The sequence below is a fragment of the Labeo rohita genome, unplaced genomic scaffold, assembly GCF_022985175.1.
Source record: "Labeo rohita strain BAU-BD-2019 unplaced genomic scaffold, IGBB_LRoh.1.0 scaffold_1404, whole genome shotgun sequence".
In the NCBI taxonomy this organism is placed as follows: Eukaryota; Metazoa; Chordata; class Actinopteri; order Cypriniformes; family Cyprinidae; genus Labeo; species Labeo rohita.
Window position 1 is genome coordinate 1 of NW_026127565.1, and position 20,293 is coordinate 20,293.

The 20,293-nt window shown below is 37.0% G+C and overlaps 1 protein-coding gene across 1 annotated transcript; it reads right to left on the reverse strand.

Moving 5' to 3' along the window:
* Positions 1 to 12,919: 12,919 nt before the first annotated feature.
* On the reverse strand, positions 12,920 to 20,242 carry LOC127158235 (cytosolic phospholipase A2 gamma). The gene is made up of 13 exons (XM_051101385.1): positions 20,217 to 20,242; positions 19,787 to 19,898; positions 18,545 to 18,687; positions 18,262 to 18,460; positions 17,666 to 17,768; positions 17,440 to 17,580; positions 17,232 to 17,297; positions 16,424 to 16,540; positions 14,291 to 14,431; positions 13,902 to 13,985; positions 13,674 to 13,828; positions 13,158 to 13,323; positions 12,920 to 13,080 (listed from the first exon to the last, which is right to left on the reverse strand). The coding sequence occupies exons 1-13, from the start codon at positions 20,240 to 20,242 to the stop codon at positions 12,920 to 12,922; spliced, it is 1,614 nt and encodes a 537-aa protein (XP_050957342.1).
* Between the last annotated feature and the right edge of the window lie 51 nt (positions 20,243 to 20,293).

The following is a 20,293-nucleotide window of genomic DNA, read 5'->3' on the forward strand; positions in this document are numbered from 1 at the left end:
TACATTACATTTTGTCATTTAGCAGACGCTTTTATCCAAAGCGATTAACAAATGAGAACAATAGAAACAATCAAACCAACATCATTTATGCTTTTGTTTTCACTTAGAAATATAAAGACATTAAGACTTCTAACTGAATGATGTAAAAGCTTTAAAACATACTCACTGTTCTTGTATAACCTTGTAAAATCAGAAGATTCACCAATAACCACTACAGCTGTTTTCTCTCGGATCAGGCAGAAGATGCTCTTTTATAGGACTCTGGATCTCATTAAGGAGGTGGAGATGATGAACATGGACTTCAGACAATAGAAAAACAAAAACTCTTTCATGAAATTTCTTTGTAACTGGAGGAGAGGGTGAAGCGAAAAAGCTTCATGTGAAAACATCATCAAATGCTGGACAGGAAAAGTCATATTTATTCCATGATTAATACATTTCTGTGACAATATTTACAATAATAAAGTTTTATATATTTATAATTTTAATATTGACTGAATAATAATTGTATATTAAATTATAATTTTTAATTATGTAATAATGATTCTGTTTAATAATAACAACATAGATGTTTATATTGTATACAACAACTTTAATGTCAGAGAGTTTATGTTGGAGTTAAATTAACAGTTTTCAGCAACCGTCTTAAGTAAAAGTAACATTAAAACTGTTTAAACTTTTGTAACATGCATCCTTTGATACTCTTATATATGCTTCCTACAAATTAAAGTCCATGTGTGTTTGTTCAAACCGTATTTATTCTAATTTGCTGTTTTGATTTCAGCAGTTGTTCTGTTACCATTACTGGAGTTGTGAGGAGCCTCAGCCTGATTGCAAAAGAAGAAATACAAATAAGCAATTAAATCAGTCTCCTTGGAACTCTCACATAAGACTCGTGGACTGTATATTAACTCAGCTTTTTGATTTTTGTCAATCATTATGTGTAGTTTTGAAATAAAGAGTTGATGTGGTACTCTAAACACAAAAGTGATTCTTGTTAAACAGTATGTTTTAGTAATGCAGTCCAAACACTTTAATTAAGATCAAAGTTCAGTGAGGAAATACCATATAAAAAAATGCTGCTTGTTTCCATAATCACACAGATTTATGTCACTGAACACATACTACCCTGAATTCACTGTGAATTCACAAAATGTCTATAATTAATGTTGCATTTGTGTATTATTGACAAAAGATTTACAATTACATTTAAATTTTAAATGCATTTTAAAAATACTGATTTCCCTTGGTTTTGTATTTCGTCTTGGTTTTGTAAAATGTTGTTGTAAAATACATTTGAAATTATGCGTTGTCACCTATCCAAACAAATAATAATAAAAATAAGTTTAATAAAGTTATAATAAAAAAATGAAATATGTAAAAATGAAAGTGCCAAAATTAATCAATCATTATACTAAGATGGCACAGATATTAAATCACTAAAAATAAACTGTAAACATATACATTTAACATATTTACATAAATTGTATAAATGTATATAACATATGAAGATCAAACTGTTAGACACATAAAATATGTATTTATTTATATTTATTTTTATTAATTCCCATATGCTTTAGAAACATCTTTTGAATCCTTCGCTTCAAACTTCCTAATAATTCTTCTCATGGTTGACACTTTGTTTCATAATTACAGTATGTACCTTGTTGGCAGAACCTAATTTTACCAAATGCAACATGATCCTGGATCAACATCTTTGTTGAAAAAAAAAAACAGTTTAAAATTTTGTGAAGTTTAAGCTTACAATCAGTGTTTGGTGCATGAACATCAGTGTCATTCATCTATCATTTCCTCTGATTTTTGGGATTACTCATGGGTAAGGTTAGGTTTAGGGATGTGGTCAAGATTACATTTTTGGATTTAAATGTTGTTCCAGGGTCAACAAAATATGTCGACCCAGCAACACATCTAACTCAGCAATATCAGGATGTGCTACGTTGTTCATTATTTACCTCAAAAGAAGGGAAGTGAAAGTGACAGCACGCCTTGTATGTGGGGTACATTGTAACGTGAGGGGCATGTTGTATGACCATATGACAGCTTAAAATGTTACCTGATCGAATGAAAGAAATATACACGACAAACTAAAATATTTTGTCAATAAAATAAAATGATTCACTTTTTCAAATAATATAATGACGTTTTTTAAGAAACATCTAATTTTTTGAGTTTCATAATGAACACATCGCAGCCATGTGTGGGACGGCCCTGACCGCAAAACACAGATACAGTACAGTTGAAAACAATGTGCAAATAGATGAAACACATTTAAACATTCAGAAAAACTATCTGAACTCATAAATAACAGATATACAATATATCAACATCCAGTAACAATTGAAAAAAAAAAATCACAAACATGTAACTAAATTAAATATTTCCTTTTTTTCAAATTATTATTCCCGCGAAATAATTTTATGCTGCCGTGATCAGTCAATCACTTTCCGTGCTGATAGTTACCAAGTAACTACCAGTAACTACCAGTGTTATTACTTTTTTCAAGTAACTAGTAAAGTAATGCATTACTTTTGAATTTCTAAGAAAATATCTGAGTTACTTTTTTAAATAAGTAATGCCAGTAACTTTTTTTCCCATTTATTGATTGACAAATCTCTTGTGGGAAATTGGGTGTAAACATGATGTTACTGTATTCTAGACTAAATGTGAACATGCATTAATTCATCTCACAAAAACAGATTCAGTATTCCTCAAAATGAATAAAAATAGTGAAATGCAAACTCAAAATATGACACAACCCTGCAATAATTAAATATGTTAAATAAAACAAATATCCTTTATGTATTTAATCTCATTTTATTAACCAGTGTCTTTGCTGCTGACCTTCGATGATGCAATTCAACCATACTAGCAAAAATTACTTTAGATAAACTAACATTTATGTTTTTTCTTTTGTTTTTTTTTATAGCTAAAGCATAATCTTCTGCATAAATGTAGTTTTCTTTCAGCCTGAGGTGAATTCATTTTACTTTTGGTGTAAAAGGGCTTTTACATTAGAATTGTTTTATATTAAAAACAAATAAGCAAGCCCTGCCCGGATTTAAAGTAACGCAAAAGTAACGTAACACATTACTTTCCATAAAAAGTAACTAAGTAACGTAATTAGTTACTTTATCAGGGAGTAACGCAAAATTGTAATGCATTACTTTTAAAAGTAACTTTCCCCAACACTGGTAACAGCTGAAGTGTACAACAATGGATACAAAATCCACTAGCTAATCATGATTACGTAATCACTCTCCATGTTAATAATTAATGAAAATTACTGTTGCCAGCCGAAGTGTAACAACAATGGAACAAAAGTTACACTAACAGCTAGTGATTAACCAGTCAGGAACCTACAAGGAGCAAGCGCCGTATTTCCTTCAAGAAATATCTAAAAACACTTACCTCTTTTATCACAGGCTCTTGCCAGATCACCGCCGCGACTTTCCCACTCGATCTCTAATCAACTGCCGAGATTCAGTTTGGTTGAGCGCTGGAGCACAGAGTTAGGATCCTGGACCAGTGAATGAATGACACACTCAGAAGTGCAGCTTACTCAAAGGTCACTTTATTAAGAGAGGATTTGCATATAGTAGATACAAGGAAGTGAAAATACTGGTTGCCAGCAGAAATATAGAAAGATAAATAAAGAAGTACACCATGTCTCATGATTCTCTAGACTCTGGACTTATGTCCAGTGTTTGTATTGTGTGAAAGCTGTTGTCCTTGTTATCACTGAGAAAACCCAATTCTACAAAAAAGCTTACGCTGATCAGCGAATTAGGTGTACCACATAATCAAATTAAATATCTGTTACGAATCTGGTCGTGTCCTGTGGTCCGCTCACCGCCAGATGTCGCTCTCACCCTGTCACTTCTCACAGACTGTTGCTGTGCACCCCGGACTACTACTCCCATCACCCATTGCGCCTATTGCGTCGACTCCTGTGACCTATCAGAGACAGTATAAATACCTCGGTCTTCCTGTCACTCACGGCCGAGTATTGGATTGTGTTTTCGTTGTTTCCCAGTGTTTAGTTCTCTTGCCTGGCCTATCCCGTTTTTCCATGTCTTTGTCTGGAATTATCAATAAAAGTATGCATATGGATCCGCTCGTCTCTCGTCCCGTTCCCCTCGTTACAGAATACTCGGCCACACAAGGATCCAGCAACTTTTTCCACGGACATCATCCTGGTATGGAGTATACTTATTTGACTGTGGGCTCGTCTTTCACGGTGGGTGTCGCTAATGAGGAACGCGATACCCCAGTGATGCCGGTCGCGCAACCCGCTCGCGGAGTGGCGGGCGCGTCGGAGCGCGCTCATATAATGGCGGCTACTGTGGAGCCGGCTCGCAAAATGGCGGCCGCGCCGGAGCGCGACGCCACGAACACGCCGGCCGCCTGGCCTGCTCACGACACGGCGGCCCTGCTGGAGCACGCTCAAGCAGGGGTGGCCGCGTTGGAACGGCTTCTCGAAATGGCGGCGAACGTGGAGCTCATTCGCAAAATGGCGGCGAAAACGGAGTCCCGTCACGTCACAGCTGCTATACCTGAGCCATATGAAGGTGCAGCTGCGTTTCCTGAGTTAAGTCAAGTTTCTAAGTCAAGTCAAGTTGGAGCTGTGTTTCCAGAGTTAAGTCAAGTTTCTAAGTCAAGTCAAGTTAAAACTGTGTTTCCTGTGTCAAATCAAGCCAAAACTGTTGTTCCTGTGTCAAGTCAAATTACAGCCATCTTTCTTGAGCCACTGCACAAGATGGCTGCCGCCATGCCCGAGTCTGCACGCAAGATGGCTGCCGCCACGCCCGAGTCTGCACGCAAGATGGCTGCCGCCACGCCCGAGTCTGCACGCAAGATGGCTGCCGCCACGCCCGAGTCTGCACGCAAGATGGCGGCCGCCACGCCCGAGTCTGCACGCAAGATGGCTGCCGCAACGCTCGAGCCTGTCGCAAAGATGGCCGCCATGCCAGAGCCTGTCGCAAAGATGGCCGCCACGCCAGAGCCTGTCGCAAAGATGACCGCTATCGCCCCGTCAGCCCAGCCAGCGCCTGCTAATGCCACGTCAGCCCAGCCAGCGCCTGCTAACGCCACTTCAGCCCAGCCAGCGCCTGCTAATGCCACGTCAACCCAGTCAGCGCCTGCCAACACCGCGTCTGATCCCAAGCCAACTCCTAAGCTCACGCCTGTTCCCGAATCAGCTCCAGAGATCACGCCCGTTCTCAAGTCAGCCTCTGAGGTCACGCCTGATCACAAGCCTGCGCCAGGGCTCCCGTCTGATCACAGGGCTGCGCCAGAGCTCTCGTCTGATCACAAGCCTGCGCCAGAGCTCCCGTCTGATCACAAGCCTGCGCCAGGGCTCCCGTCTGATCACAAGCCTGCGCCAGGGCTCCCGTCTGATCACAAGCCTGCTTCAGGGGTCCCGTCTGGTCTCAAGCCTGCTCCAGAGGTCCCGTCTGGTCCCAAGTCTGCTCCAGAGGTCCCGTCAGTTGGAGAAGCCGCGCCAATGCCTCCTGAGGTGTCAGCCGTGGCTGTGGATCCTCCCTTGGAGGTGGCGCCCCCCTACAAACTCTCTGCTTCTCCCCTCATTCTGTCTGCCTCCTCTGTCACTGTTCTCCCCAGGTCCCAGTCTATGACGCAGGTTCCTGCTCTGCCTCCTGTTCCGCCCGGAAGGCTGCTGCGCCTCCTGTTCCGCCCGGAGGGCCGCTGCGCCTCCTGTTCCGCCTTCCGTTCCGTCCTGGAGGGCTGCTGCGCCTTCACCCTCTATTCTGTCTGCCTCCTCTGTCCCTGCTTTCCCCAGGTCCCAGACCGTGACACGGATTCCTGTTCCGCCCGGAAGGCTGCTCCACCTCTTGCTCCGCCTCCGGCTCCGCCCTGGTGGGCTCCTCCGGCTCCGCCCTGGAAGGTTCCTGCTCTGCCGGTCCTGTCTCAATCACCGGGTCCTCCGCAGGGACCTGGCCCTCCGGCCCTTGCTCTGTCTAACCCCCGCCCCACCGCTCCCCTGGACTATGGTTTGTTTGGAGCGTCTGGAAGCCGCTCTTTGGGGGGGGGCTATGTTACGAATCTGGTCGTGTCCTGTGGTCCGCTCACCGCCAGATGTCGCTCTCACCCTGTCACTTCTCACAGACTGTTGCTGTGCACCCCGGACTACTACTCCCATCACCCATTGCGCCTATTGCGTCGACTCCTGTGACCTATCAGAGACAGTATAAATACCTCGGTCTTCCTGTCACTCACGGCCGAGTATTGGATTGTGTTTTCGTTGTTTCCCAGTGTTTAGTTCTCTTGCCTGGCCTATCCCGTTTTTCCATGTCTTTGTCTGGAATTATCAATAAAAGTATGCATATGGATCCGCTCGTCTCTCGTCCCGTTCCCCTCGTTACAATATCTACCTGAGGAAATGAATATTTTCAAACAAGTTTAAAGTGATTTTTTACCTTTTTTTAACCTTTATAAAGCCATTCCTTTTCTGAAAGTGTGCATTATCTTTTGCATCAAATTTTTATATTTAATCAATAAAAAACACTTGGAATAAGAGATTTTAGGCTGTTTTCACAAAAATAAAATAATTATCAACAAAATTCATCTTTCAATATAGAGGAAACACAAACGCTGCATCTGAATTGGCATTTAGAGGTATTTACACACTGTTTAATGCAGGACATAAATGCATTTAACCTGCAGTTACAAATGCATGAAAAAGTTTTAATATTTTAATCCTAAAACATGGAATGCTGATATTTAAAAATATTAAAAAAAAAAAAAAAAAAATGAAAAGGTACTTTAAATGTGGAATTACAACCGCCAGTAGGTGTCAGTAAGTCACAGTGAATAAATGAGTTATTGCGATTGAACCGAATTCATGTTGTTTAGAGACACAAAACAGTGCAGTGGCTGTGTTTGGTATGATTTTTGTTGGCGAAACAGAGCAAAAATATGCAATATGGTGTCTATAACGAAAGTCTCTTAACATTAACGTATAGTTTATTGAACTATTGTAGGCAAAAAAAAAAAAAATAAACTCTTGTGTGATATTGATTAACTGTATGAAATTATATAAATGGTTTTGTCTGAGCTATGAAAAATCAAAGAATTCATATTGTTTTCATTTTATTTATATCATCTTATTATTTTAGTGGATAGAATAAGTACGTTTTGGGTAAATTAATTTCAATTTAAGCTCCATATCCTCGCGAGTCACGACTCATGATTCTCAACTTGTCTTGATAGAGAGGGTTCTCTTTTCACTTTTGCAAGTTTATTGTTTGGTTAGATAAGAAACAAGTTTCTCAGTTATTATGAAAGTAGGAAACTGGCTCCGAACTTAAATGGCACATATCTTCAGTTTCCCTCTTTTCACTCGCTTTCTTTCGCTTTCAAATACCTTGTAAATGCGCAGTGCACATTTTACTTTCACTTTTTAATTAGCGGCAGTTCGGCGCCAATTGCTTGAATGCCATTCAAGCAACAACAAACACAACGTTAAACCTCACTTAGCCTATAAGTTAATCATAGTACTTTTATTAACTAAACGAATAAAAATAGCTTACACCATGCTACATGCCTAATATGAAATAACAAATAACTTCGGCTATGCCTACATACATTTTTAATATACAAAACTGAAAATCGGAAAATACTGTGGAACCAAATACATATAAGAAACGTAAACGTTTACTGGCAAAACGAATAAGAAAGAAATTAAATAAAGCAAAAATCAGCAAACACTGTGTTTAAAAAAACATCTTCGAAACCACCAAAGTTCTGAACTTCGGAACAGGTTCGTGAATCTTTTTAATCTCTTTCTTCAGATCGGAACTTCGGAGCGCGATTCGCAAATCATTTGATTTAGATAGAAACTTCGGAGCAGGTGAATCACTTCGCAAATGAATGACTTGCGGTCCGCACTCCGAGTCCTGATCTGAAATGATGGCTTGCGTTTGATTCAGTCAAAGTCTATATATTAATGTATTTACACCTTAAGAGCACACATAGGATGTTCATTTTTTAGTATTAACAAGCAAATCAAATCAAACTATGTCTGTTGTCTGCCATTATGTAAAATAAAAATAAATAAAAAAGTAGCCCAATTATGTTACCTAAAATGTAATGAAAATTAACCTCTGACAGTCTTAAAAGATCTTGCAGAAGCCTATTTGTTTTGTAACTTCCTCAGGGATGTTCCACCAGTGTGGCGTTCTGAAAAATATAAAATGGAGCCCATAGATAGATACATAAATAAATGAATATATTTTCTCTACAGATTGACAAACTCACACTCACAGGTCATTGGGTCCCTCTCAGTAAAGACCCGTTTCCCATCTACACAGGATGGAGGTCTGTGTTGGATTGTGTGTGAAAAGAAATTTATTGTTCTCGTATCAGTTGGTATATGAAGGTGTTGTTTGTTTGCAGACCCCTGGTTTGAGATCAGTCCATATGAAGCAGGTTATTCCCTCATTGGAGCTTTTGTGGGAACATCCAGCTTCGGCAGTCAGTTTCACAAAAAAAAAAAAAAAAAAAAAACATGCATGGACATGTAATCTCAAAAGATTATTAATATTGTAATATCAATGTACATTGAATTTACAATGTGTGTCAAACTGAAATATAAACATCATTACAATTAGAAATGTTAAAACGATTGTTAAAGCACATTGTTTTTCAACATAAAACTTCTCAATACACAATGATTTAAAGGAGAGATTATTTATGGTGAACAATTTCATCCATTAGAGTTACATTATTTTTTCTGCAATTCTGTGTGGCAGCGCTTTAGCTGAGAAAGACAAGATCCTTAAATTCCTCTGGGAACAAATAAAAGTTGATAAAAGCTGCATTTAAAGACTCAGTTCTGCATCATTTCAGCATCATGTGAACATCAGGTGAAACATATGCTTTTATACATTTATGCTTTTATTTATGGATAAGCTGTATTTTTCGGTGGAGGAAAAACTCAACTGATTTTTTTCAGGGGAAAAAACTAATTTTGCTGAAAAACAAGTGTTGCTTTTTCAAACATAAACAGGGAGGCATTTCCTCATTTCAACATGTGAAATTGCGGCACACAGACAGCAAATTTCGAGAGAAATAAAACAAGGAAATTAATTCAATGCAAAACCGAAAAAACGCAATTCACAAGCTGTATTAAACCAACACGTGTTGATTAAACCGTGGATGTCGTACCGAATGGTTTGATATTATATTAAATAATAAAAATACCTAAAGCACTTAAACCCTGGTTATTGCTGTTTGCAGCTATATTTATTAGTATTTATTCAAAGCTTTGGCAGGGCAAGTCACTGAACTAGTATAAAAACACCAGTATAGAAATCATAATTTACTCCTGTCATGTCATTTCAAATCCACATTTCTTTCTTCAGTAGAAAACAACAGGAGATTCTTTATTTAAATGATCTTGCTGCTTGTTTCCTTATGATCATCAGAGGTTGCACTAACCTTAAAAAACATTGTCAGATAATTACAAATACTGCAAATAGATAAAAAGCAAGAAAGAATCCAATTAAACATATGTGCATATGCTTTTATTTAAACAATATTTAGAACCTGGAGAGAGCATCTGTTAGCATTCCCATTCATCTCAACCTGACAATTTTTAGAGAATAACAAATTAAACTTTCTAGCCCTTTTAATGAAGTCATACTGCTATGCTTTTTCCATTACAGTCAGTGACAGAAACTCACAATCGGTGTGAAGAACTAAACATCCCTTTCCCTGAAGTCAACATGCAGTGAAGACCTGAAGAAACCAAAGGACTTCTATGTGTTCAAGGGCAAAAACGCTCCAACCGTGATTCACATCCCTCTGTTTAATGTGGTCAACCGCGGAGGCAAGTTTGGATTGTCTATTGAATAAAACTCAAATATTAACTGTTTTCTGATGTAAGTGTGTTACTGTTTCTTCAGATGAACTTGAGAACTACAGGTACAAATATGAGACCTTTCAACTTCCTTACAGCCATGAGAAGATCACTGAACTTATGGACCTGGCTGGACAAAACATCTTAAACAACAAGAAATAACTGAAGCAGCAGATTGGTGATGCTGTTTGGAAAAAAAGACATGAGTGATGACAATCTGAATATTCTGTATGCTTTTGAAGTTCATTAAGCAAATAGCATTGAAGCATTAATAATTAAATCATCCATAACATGTGATTACAATTATGACTGCTGATTAAAATGTTGTATTACTCTAAGTCTGTTCAAGTTTCATTATCATAAACATAAACTCACCCCATTGGCTGAATCAATAATGTCATGTCCCAGGCAGCCATTCTGTGATCAGTGATCATCTCAGGGCTGTAAAGACCTTGAAGGGTCTCATAATTGTTTATCCAGGGCTCAATATCATCTTAAGAAAGAGCAAAACACTTAAATGAGAACATAGTTGATATTTCAGTTTATTTAACTAGACAATCTTAACATGCCTCTACAGTTGACCAAATTAAACAGAGGGATGTGAATCATGGTTGGATTGTTTTGGCTTTTGACCACATAGAAGGTCAAAAGCCAAGTCCTTCAGAAGTCCTTCGGTTTCTTCAGGTCTTCACTGGGAATGTTCACTTCAGGGAAAGGGATGTTTACTTTCTCACACCGTTTGTGAGTTTTGGTCACTGACTGTAATGGAAAAAAAGGGATGTTTAGTTTCTTGCACACATCAGCAGTTTCAGTCACTGTCTGCAGTGCAAAAGCACAGCAGTATCAGTTCATTAAAAGGTTGAGAGAAACGTAATTTGAGTATTCACTAAAATCATAAGGCTGAGATAAATGGGAATGCTAGTGGATGCTAGTGGTATTATAGATAAATAATGTTAAAATGAAATCATATGCACCTATCTTAAAATTGTTTTCTTGCTTTCATGTTTAAATGATACACAGGTTAGTGTGGCCTCTGGTGGTCACAATGTCATGAGGAAAAAGCTGTTTTCTGAAGATCTAATGTCATATGGGTTTTAACCTACATGAGAGGCAATATAACTTATTATAGTGTAATGAACCCTAATGTGGTATGTTATTTTATTGTTTGTTTTTCATTTAATTATTTTTATTATTATTTGTATTATTTTTGAATGTTTGATTGTGCATATGATATGACTTTGTTAAATGTAGTAGGTTATGGTTGAGGGCTTTAGTTGTGACAGTGCGTTGACACGTTCTCACGCCCAACTCATCACATATTGACGCTTGGTCAGGACCCTTCGGCGTCACTTTTTGACGTGCAGGGTTCTACACTGCTTTAAATAAGAAACCATTGGTGTCATAATGCTGATGCAAAATGCACTGGGAATTTTATCATCATGATTAAATTATATATTGGGTAATGATGTTGCCTTTATTGCATATATGCATGTATACATATTACCCTTCACAAGGAGGGTAAGCCACAAACATTCACTGGCTGTCCACAGAGTGCTGTATCCAAGCATGTTAACAGAAAGTTGAGTGGAAGGAAAAGGTGTGGAAGAAAAAGATGCACAACCAACCGAGAGAACCGGAGCCTTGAGAGGCTTGTCAAGCAAAATCAATTCAAGAATCTGGATGAACTTCACAAGGAATGGACTGAGGCTGGGGTCAAGGCATCAAGAGCCACCACACACAGATGTGTCAAGGAATTTGGCTACAGTTGTCGTATTCCTCCTGGAGAAGAAAAATGGTTTGTTGCCCAGTGGTCCAAAAAGTCCTCTTTTCAGATGAGAGCAAGTTTTGTATTTCATTTGGGTGGAGAAGCTCATAGTCCAAGTTGCTTGAAGTCCAGTGTTAAGTTTCCACAGTCTGTGATGATTTGATTTAGGGTTTAATGTCATTTGCTGATGTTGGTCCACTGTTGGTTGGTTAAATGACCATGGTGTTTGTGTGCCTGACTGGCCAGCAAACTCACCAGACCATCATTCATAGAGAATCTATGGGGTATTGTCAAGAGGAAAATGAGAAATAAGAGACCAAAAAAATGCAGATGAGCTGAAGGCCAATGTCAAAGAAACCTGGGCTTCCATAGCACCTCAGCAGTGCCACAGACTGATCACCTCCATGCCACATGAATTGAGGCAGTAATTAAAGCGAAAGGAGCCCCTACCAAGTACTGAGTACATATACAGTAAATGAACATAATTTTCAGAAGGCCAAGGGGGTTAATAAAGGCCTCCTGTATCAAATTGATGCGTTTTTGTAAGAAAAATATCCATATTTACAATGTAAGAATCACTAGCTTGCGCTGACAGTTGTAGACAGAACTTGCTGCTTTGACAGGGGGCTTGGCAGCACTGAAATACCGTCTAAGCTGTTTGCCAATCGCAACGCAGTGGGACAGCTAACCAGTCACAACACATTTTGTTTTTCGGAAGGCGGGGCTTTATTAAACCCAGAAATAAATGAGCCTTATGTGACAGGCTGGGAGAAATGTATTGTAATAATGTAAATTATGTGAAAAATAATGCGTTTTTCGAACCACCAAGCATGAAAACATGTTCTAGTACACCCCCAAAACAAAATCAAGACTTTGTAAAAGAGCATAATAATGAAGAGTTTTAATGAAAGTCAAGTATGATGGAACAGACTGAAACATGAACAGTGCTTAATATATTAAACAGAAGAGAACTGTGATTGGCCGATAAACCCTCTCTTTTATTTCCATGCATGTTCTGCATCCTTAAATCAGTCTGAATAAACAAATTATTGTGTTAATGAGAAGTCTATGTCACATCACATTCAGCCTTGAAATGGCTTGAAAACACTTTACAACATTTTTAGAGAGAAATCAGCTTGGTGAAATGACAGTGTTTACTAAGCTTTGATGATTGATGATTTAAAAATAAGCTGACAAACAACAGTTGAATAGCACTTAACAAATATGCATGGAATATGAATTATTCAACTCATTAGTCATCTCCTTTTTCGCCCAACAGCGGCAGCAATCTGCTCCAGCAGTTTCTCTCTGTTGTTTGAGATGTTTTTGCCAGCGACCTTCATAAGATCGCTAATCATCTTAGCGTTGTAAGGATTTTGAAATGTGCCATATTTGTTCCTCCAGGTCTCAATTTCACCTGAAGAAACAGTAAAACACTTAAATCAGAACATGGTTCATATTTTAGTTTTATTTAACTAGTCAATCTTAACTTGCCTCCACAGTTGACCACATTAAACAGAGGGATGTGAATCACGGTTGGAGTGTTTTGGCCTTTGAACACATAGAAGTCCTTTGGTTTCTTCACATCTTCATTGGGAATGTTGACTTCAGGGAAAGGGATTTTTAGTTTCTTGCACATCTCAGCAGCTTCTCTCACTGTCTGCATTGGAAAATTATCATTAATTTATTGAAACGATAGAGATTTCGGTTGAAATTAAAGTTGTTATTCACTGAAATGATCAGGTTGAGAGGAATGGGAAGGTATTATAGCATAATATACTTAAATGAAAATATGCACTTAGGTTTAAATGACTATTCATTTAACTTATAGCATTTTTAATTACCTGTCAATGTTTGTTTGTTAGGTTAGTGTGATTAAAAAAATCGGTTGTTTTCTACTAAAGAAGGTCATACAGAATTGTAATGACATGATGGAGAGTAAAAGATGATTTCTAGGGGATCTATTCCTTTAACTTTTATTAGAGTATGTTTTAAAAATGCATATAATACCATGAAAGGATCGCCTTCACTGAAATCCAGGGAAATTATGAGGTCAATGTTTCTTTCTTCTCTCAGCACTGAGAAGTAGGGTGAGTTCAGCAACAGTCCTGCATCTTCATAGTCTCTTTTCTCACTTTCCAGAAGATCAGAAGGCACTGTTTTATCTGGAGAACCACAGCATGAAATATTCATATTTTTTACATTGAATTGCAGGTTTAATGACAGGTCTGTTCTCACCATTCATGTTGTGGAGAAAGTTATAATTCCTGCCCCAGGTCCAGTGATTTATGCATTCAAAAATGCATTTCCACATCTTTAGATCTGCAAAACAAATGCACTATGGTTCTTAAATTTAAAATTAAATGTAGTAAATGATACTGTTTTATATTCTCTATATTGTTTTATAGCTAATTATATGGTTAATTTATGTTTTTTTTTTCATTAGTTTCTTCAGCTTTATGCTTTAAAGTGCCTACATAAAAGGTTATTTTGCACCATCAGTCTTTTTGGAAGCTTTATGAAATCTCAGAATAAAGCGCTTCTAAGTTCACACATTTATCTGATCAGAAAATCAAAATCAAGTAAATTGTACAAATCAAACAGATTGTAAGGACAATTCAACCTACCAGGCCAGAAACTGTTTAGATGACTCAAATTATTAAACACATCTTCAGTGTGTTGATTCAAATAATGTTTTGCATCTTGCTTATCAGCGAGATTCAGTTTTTCTGTAGGAAACATCAGCCGATGCTTGCCTCCACTGAGGTCTGTAAAAGAGGACAAAATATACATTATTAGGTTCTTGTTATCTGGCAACATATACCTGTAGTTTGTGTATCTTGTAATCAGTTTTTTTTTGCCACGGCATATGTTTTGCTTGTTACCTTATACAGTTTTGCATTTTTATCAGTTAGTTTATGTTTTACATTTTCCTGAAAAGCCAAGAGACCTTGGTGCATTTTAAATGTAGGTAGATGTGAAATATCGCTTTTTTTTATTTCGAATTGTATTTTCTGCCTTATTTTCTTTCATTCTGTTATTTAGTTGACAAAATGATCTGGGTGATCTAGGACATTACAAACCGCTGTACATCTGTCTCTTATAGTTTTGATTTTGATTTACATATATATACAGTGCTGCCTAAAAGTTTGTGAATCCTTTAGAATTTTCCTATATTTCTGCATAAATATGACCAAAAAGTGAATCAGATTTTTAAGTCCACCTGAAAGTTGAGAAAGAGCTGAAAATATATAGTTTGTCATTTATTTATTGAGAAAAAGGTCCAGTGTTAAATGTTTGTGAGATGTAAAAGTATGTGAATCTCTAGGATTAGCAGTTAAGTTTAAGGTGTCAGATGTGTTATCAATCAATAGGATGACTATCGAGTGCCAGCGTATGCCCTGTTTTAATTAAAGAACAGGAATGTATCAGAGACTGATCATGTTTGTGAAAGTGAATCATGGCATGAACAAAGTAGATCTCTGAAAACCTCAGAAAAAGAGTTATTGCTGCTCATCCAGCTAGAAAAGGTTACAAAACCATCTCTAAAGAGTTTGGACTCCACAAATCCACAGTCAGACAGATTACGTACAAATGGAAGAAATTCAAGACCACTATTACCCTCCCTAGGAGTGGTTGACCAACAAACATCACTCCAAAACAAGACTTGGAATAGTCTGCAAGGTTGCAAAGGACCTCAGGGTAACTTTTAAGCACATAAAGGCCTTTCTCACATTGGTTAATATTAATGTTCATGAGTCCATCATCAGGAGAACAATGAACAACCATGGTACGAATGGCAGAGTTGCAAGGAGAAAGCCACAACTTTTTTTTTTTTTTTTTTTTTTTTTTTGGATGGATGAAACCAAAATAAAACGTTTTGGGTTTAAATGAGAAATGTTATGTTTGGAAAAAGAAAAACACTTCATTCCAGCATAAGAACCTTACTCCATCTGTGAAACACGGTGGTGGTAGTATCATGGTTTGGGCCTGCTTTGCTGTTTTTCCTGCTTGCCATCATTGATGGAACATTGAATTCTGAATTATACCAGCAAATTCTAAAGAAAAATATCTCGGACACATCTGTCCAAAAACTGAATCTTAGAAGAAAGTGGGTCATGCAGCAAGACAACGACCACAAGTGCACAAGTCATTCTACCAAAAAATGGTTAAAAAAGAACAAGGTTAATGATTTGGAATTACTGAGTCAAAGTCCGGACCTTAATCCAATTGAAGTGTTGTGGAAGGACCTGAAGCAAGCAGTTCATAGGATGAAACCCAACAATATCACCGGGTTCAAGTGTTTCTGCACTGAAGAATGGGCTATAAGCCCATTTTTTTTCAATTTCTACAAGCTGTTGTGAAAGACTGATCAGCGGTTACAAAATGTGTTACCTGTTTCCTCAAAAAGGTGTCAGACCAGATACTGCAAGCAAAACTCACATACTTTTGCAACACGAATTGCAACAAATTTTTAACACTGCATCTTGTTTCTCAATAAATAAATGACAAAGTATATTTTTTGTCTGATTTGTTTGATTGGGTTCTCTTTGTCAGCTTTCAGGACTTGTGTGAAAGTCAGATGCAGAAATGTAGGAAATTCTAAAGGGTTCACAAACTTTCAAGCAACACTTTGTGTATATATATATATATAGATAGATAGATAGATAGATAGATAGATAGATGGATAGATAGATATAAATATATTCACTGCAGTAAGTGTGATAGTCTCCTCTATATGATTTGTAACACTCACTTACCGTTCAGTGTTGCTCCGAGGGATTGATCAAGATCAGAAGGATTGTTGCCATTCAAAACAAAGAGATTTGCGTCCACAAGATCAATGAGCACCTGGTAAAACTTTTCTGCAAGTGGGTCTTTTGAAAAAAACACACGTCGAACAACCGTGAACAAACTGCAAAATGTCTTGAACATAAGTGCTGTCCACACCCAAGTTCATTATGTTCAGATATCGGGAGTTTCCCACAAATACACATCATTGTCCAAAAGCCATTTAAGATGCTTTGATCTGAAGCTAAAATTAATTTGATGACATTCTCATGATCTTTTCAGTAACACTTTACAATAAGGAGCATGCGCAGTACATTTCAGCATTTATTAAGTTAGTGTTAGTAAAAATACAACATTTCATTGTTACTCAGGTCCATTAAATAATATTAAAAATGCAACTTTTGATTTTAACAATGTATTAGTAAATGCTGCAATAAACGTGGCCTAAGATGAATAAATGCTAAGTAATTTTCTTTGGAAAATGGAACTTTATTGTAAAGTGTTACTATATATTTATACTTATCAACTGATATGGAATTAATTGTGGGTTATTAACAGCATTTAAAACCAGATTAAAGATAATCATCATTATAGCTCACATTTGTACACTTTTATAGTGCCTGACCTTTCATTGCTTTACTTTTTCCCATTTGTTTATGTTTTTTATGTAAGTGTAAGTGGTCCAAAAAACCTGAAGAAAAAAATCAAATATAATCAGAGTTAACATTATAATGAAATGACTGTCATCTTTAGGTAGAAGTGAATCTTTAAATTCACCTTTTATTTTTTCCCAGAGGAATTTCTTAATCTCCTCTTCATCAGCTAAAGCGCTGCCACACAGAGCTGCAGAAAACACATTTACATTTTACAGTTTTCAGTAAATGAAACTAAAACATATCACTTTAAAAACAAAATAAAAATGATAAATTATTTTTTTCTTGTTGTTGCAAATATTAGTAAACTCTCCTTTGATAGAGTTTGCTACCTTGCAGGTACAGCATGTCCATTTCAGGCTGGTGTTTTTTCTTTGAGCCTTTGTGAAACTGGCTGCCGAAGTGGGATGTTCCCACAAACGCTCCAGTGAGGGAATAACCTGCTTCATGAGGACTGATCTCAAACCAGGGGTCTGCAGACAGAAAACGCCTCCATGTAACAGCTGACACAAACACAATCACTAACTTTAATTCTTTCAGACACACACCAACACAGACCTCCATCTCCTTGCTGTTTGCAGTGCTTGTCGATCACTGTGTAGATGGGAAACGGATCTTTACTTAGATGGTCCCACTGATCTGTGAGTGTGTGTTTGTCAATCTGAAGAGAGAAAAAAAATATTTTATCTTTTTATTTAACAGGACAGTGCATATTAAACACAGAACATCTGTAACATGCCAGAATTAGCCAAAGGCTAGTTTTCATCTGTTGTCATGTAGGCCTGTTGTACAATGGCACCCTAAAAAAAATAAAATAAAATAAAATAAAATAAAATAATAATAATAATAATATATATATATATGTCCTGTAGGCCTGTTGTACAATGGCACCTTAAAAAAAAAAAAAAAAAAAAAAAAAAAATATATATATATATATATATAACATCTCAGAGACTTACAGAATGAAGACCAATGAAGACACAGATTTTACTTAGAAAATGAGTAAAAATAAATCAACAATTCATTGTCAGCTACACCTGAATTAAGTTCAGTTAAATTAAGCTTTTAAATTTCAGACTTTCAATGTGGTCTCATACTTTGGACACCACTGCATGCATGTTTCCAAGAGCAGAGAATGGTGAATAGATACAGACCTCTTTCACAAATTCAGTGACAACCATCACTGCCCAGATGTCAGTCAAGCTGAAGATGTGTTTCCTGTAATATTCCTTTAGTTTGTCGAATGCGTCTCCCCAGCTGACTGCAGGTCCGTTGAGTCTCTCAATGATTTTGTTTTTCACGGTGTCTAGTTTGGTGGACCAGTTTGGTTCTTTGTATAAGGAGGCCATGCACCTTCAGAGAAGAACATACTGCTGTCATGTTTGACATTCAACCCAATTCAATCTCTCGGTGTTTGTTGTGTCTCAGGGTTCGTACCAGGTGGATCCCGAGACTCCGCTCAGATAAAGGATGCAGTCTAGAAGACCCGCTTTATCAAGTTGAACCAGAGATCCCAGCAAAGCCACCATGGCTCTTTGTCCTCCTCCAGAACCCAGTAATGCAATGTTTGGCACCGCATCCTGAAACACACACAGTTTGACTTGGGAATCATTTGATGTTCATCAGGCACAAGACCATTTGCCGGTGAATTTGAGATAGAACAGATCGGTAGATATTAGGGGTTTTATGGTACACAAACATGGCAGCTCAGAATCAGTTATGGTTTAGTACATGGTTGGCACAGCAGAGGGAAAAAAAAAAAATACAATTGCTTATTTTTTATTAAACAGTGGTTTACTGAACAAAATATGGCTCTGTTTTTAAATAAATTCAGGGTAACACTTTAGAATACTCTTTCTTACTTCCTGCATAACTAATAAGGAATTATTGAAGAACTAACAGGTAATTATTCATTAACACTTAACTCACTAATGTTAACTACTAAGAAAGATGCGTTAACTAATCAGTATGTAATACAGTTTTATGACTATGTAACAGTTCAATAACTTATCAATAACTAATGTATTCTGAAGAACTAATACTACTAACTACTAATGAACATGAAATATAACTCGACTCGACTGTATTCATCTGAAAGAAGAACGTCTTATACACCTAGGTTGGCTTGAGGGTGAGTAAACCATGGGGTAATTTTCATTTTTGGGTGAACTGTCCCTTTAAGGAAAATACAGTGCATACATTTAGTGAATTGCACAACACAAGTTTATTTCCTGCTGTAACTAGTAGTAAAGAGTGAAGAATGATCGCGTTCACTCGAGCTGCCGTTTGAACAGAGGCCTTTATAGCCTACAGTGATCATCATGCCACATCAAAGAGCATCGAAGGGACATTTATTGCTTGGATTTCTGGATAAAATGGGCAGAATTGGAAAATTTGACTGTTTCTTAGCAGAAGTAACAAAACAAAAAGCTTATTGCTATTATTAGACAGGAGGTACGGTAAAGTCTAAAGTTTTATTCATGCATCAACTGAAACAGCACAGACTAAAATATTGACTTTGGGGTTTAAGACAAAATATAAAAAATTTAAATATATGAAAACAGAAGTGTAATTTCAGACATATATTTATTCAACACACATGTATGCGTATGGAACCCAAAGAAAATTTCCAGTACGTTACACTGCTTATAATATTATATTAATCATAAGATGTTTTACCTTACTGCAGTGTATCTTGAGTTTCTGCAGGCTTTGAAAAACTGTCTTTTTCCTTTCGACTACAAACTTGTCCTCTTTCATATGTAGAGATTGCCCGATTCTCACCTCACCACTGCAGTGGAGACACAGATAGAAATACTGATATTTCATATATTTTTTTAAATTTTAGATTTGAATACAATTGATGGTAATTATGAACCGATCACAGAATGATCCAGTTTGTAACAGATCAATCAATTGCAATCGAGAAACTGTAATAATTTACAGATGTAAGCTTTTCTAAAGATTAAGAGTTGTTTAAAAATTGCATCAATAACAATTTAGTAGCAAATTAAAAGTGATAAAGTAAATATATATTGTAATGTTTTTGAATTATATGATTTTTTTTTTTTTTTTTTGGTAATACAGCATCAGCATTTGTAAATCAGACCTTTTCTGGAGTTTGGATGCAATCATCTGTAAAACAACAGAGTCAACATTCAAGTTACACAATCCTACCTTTTTTTT

Coding starts and splice junctions, on each gene's coding strand:
- LOC127158235 (XM_051101385.1), bottom strand. CDS start 20,242: ATGATTGCATCCAAACTCCAGAAAAG. Junction 19,899..20,216: donor GCATCCAAACTCCAGAAAAG/GTCTGATTTACA, acceptor TCTCCACTGCAG/TGGTGAGGTGAGAATCGGGC. Junction 13,829..13,901: donor CTTTCTCCACAACATGAATG/GTGAGAACAGAC, acceptor GTGGTTCTCCAG/ATAAAACAGTGCCTTCTGAT.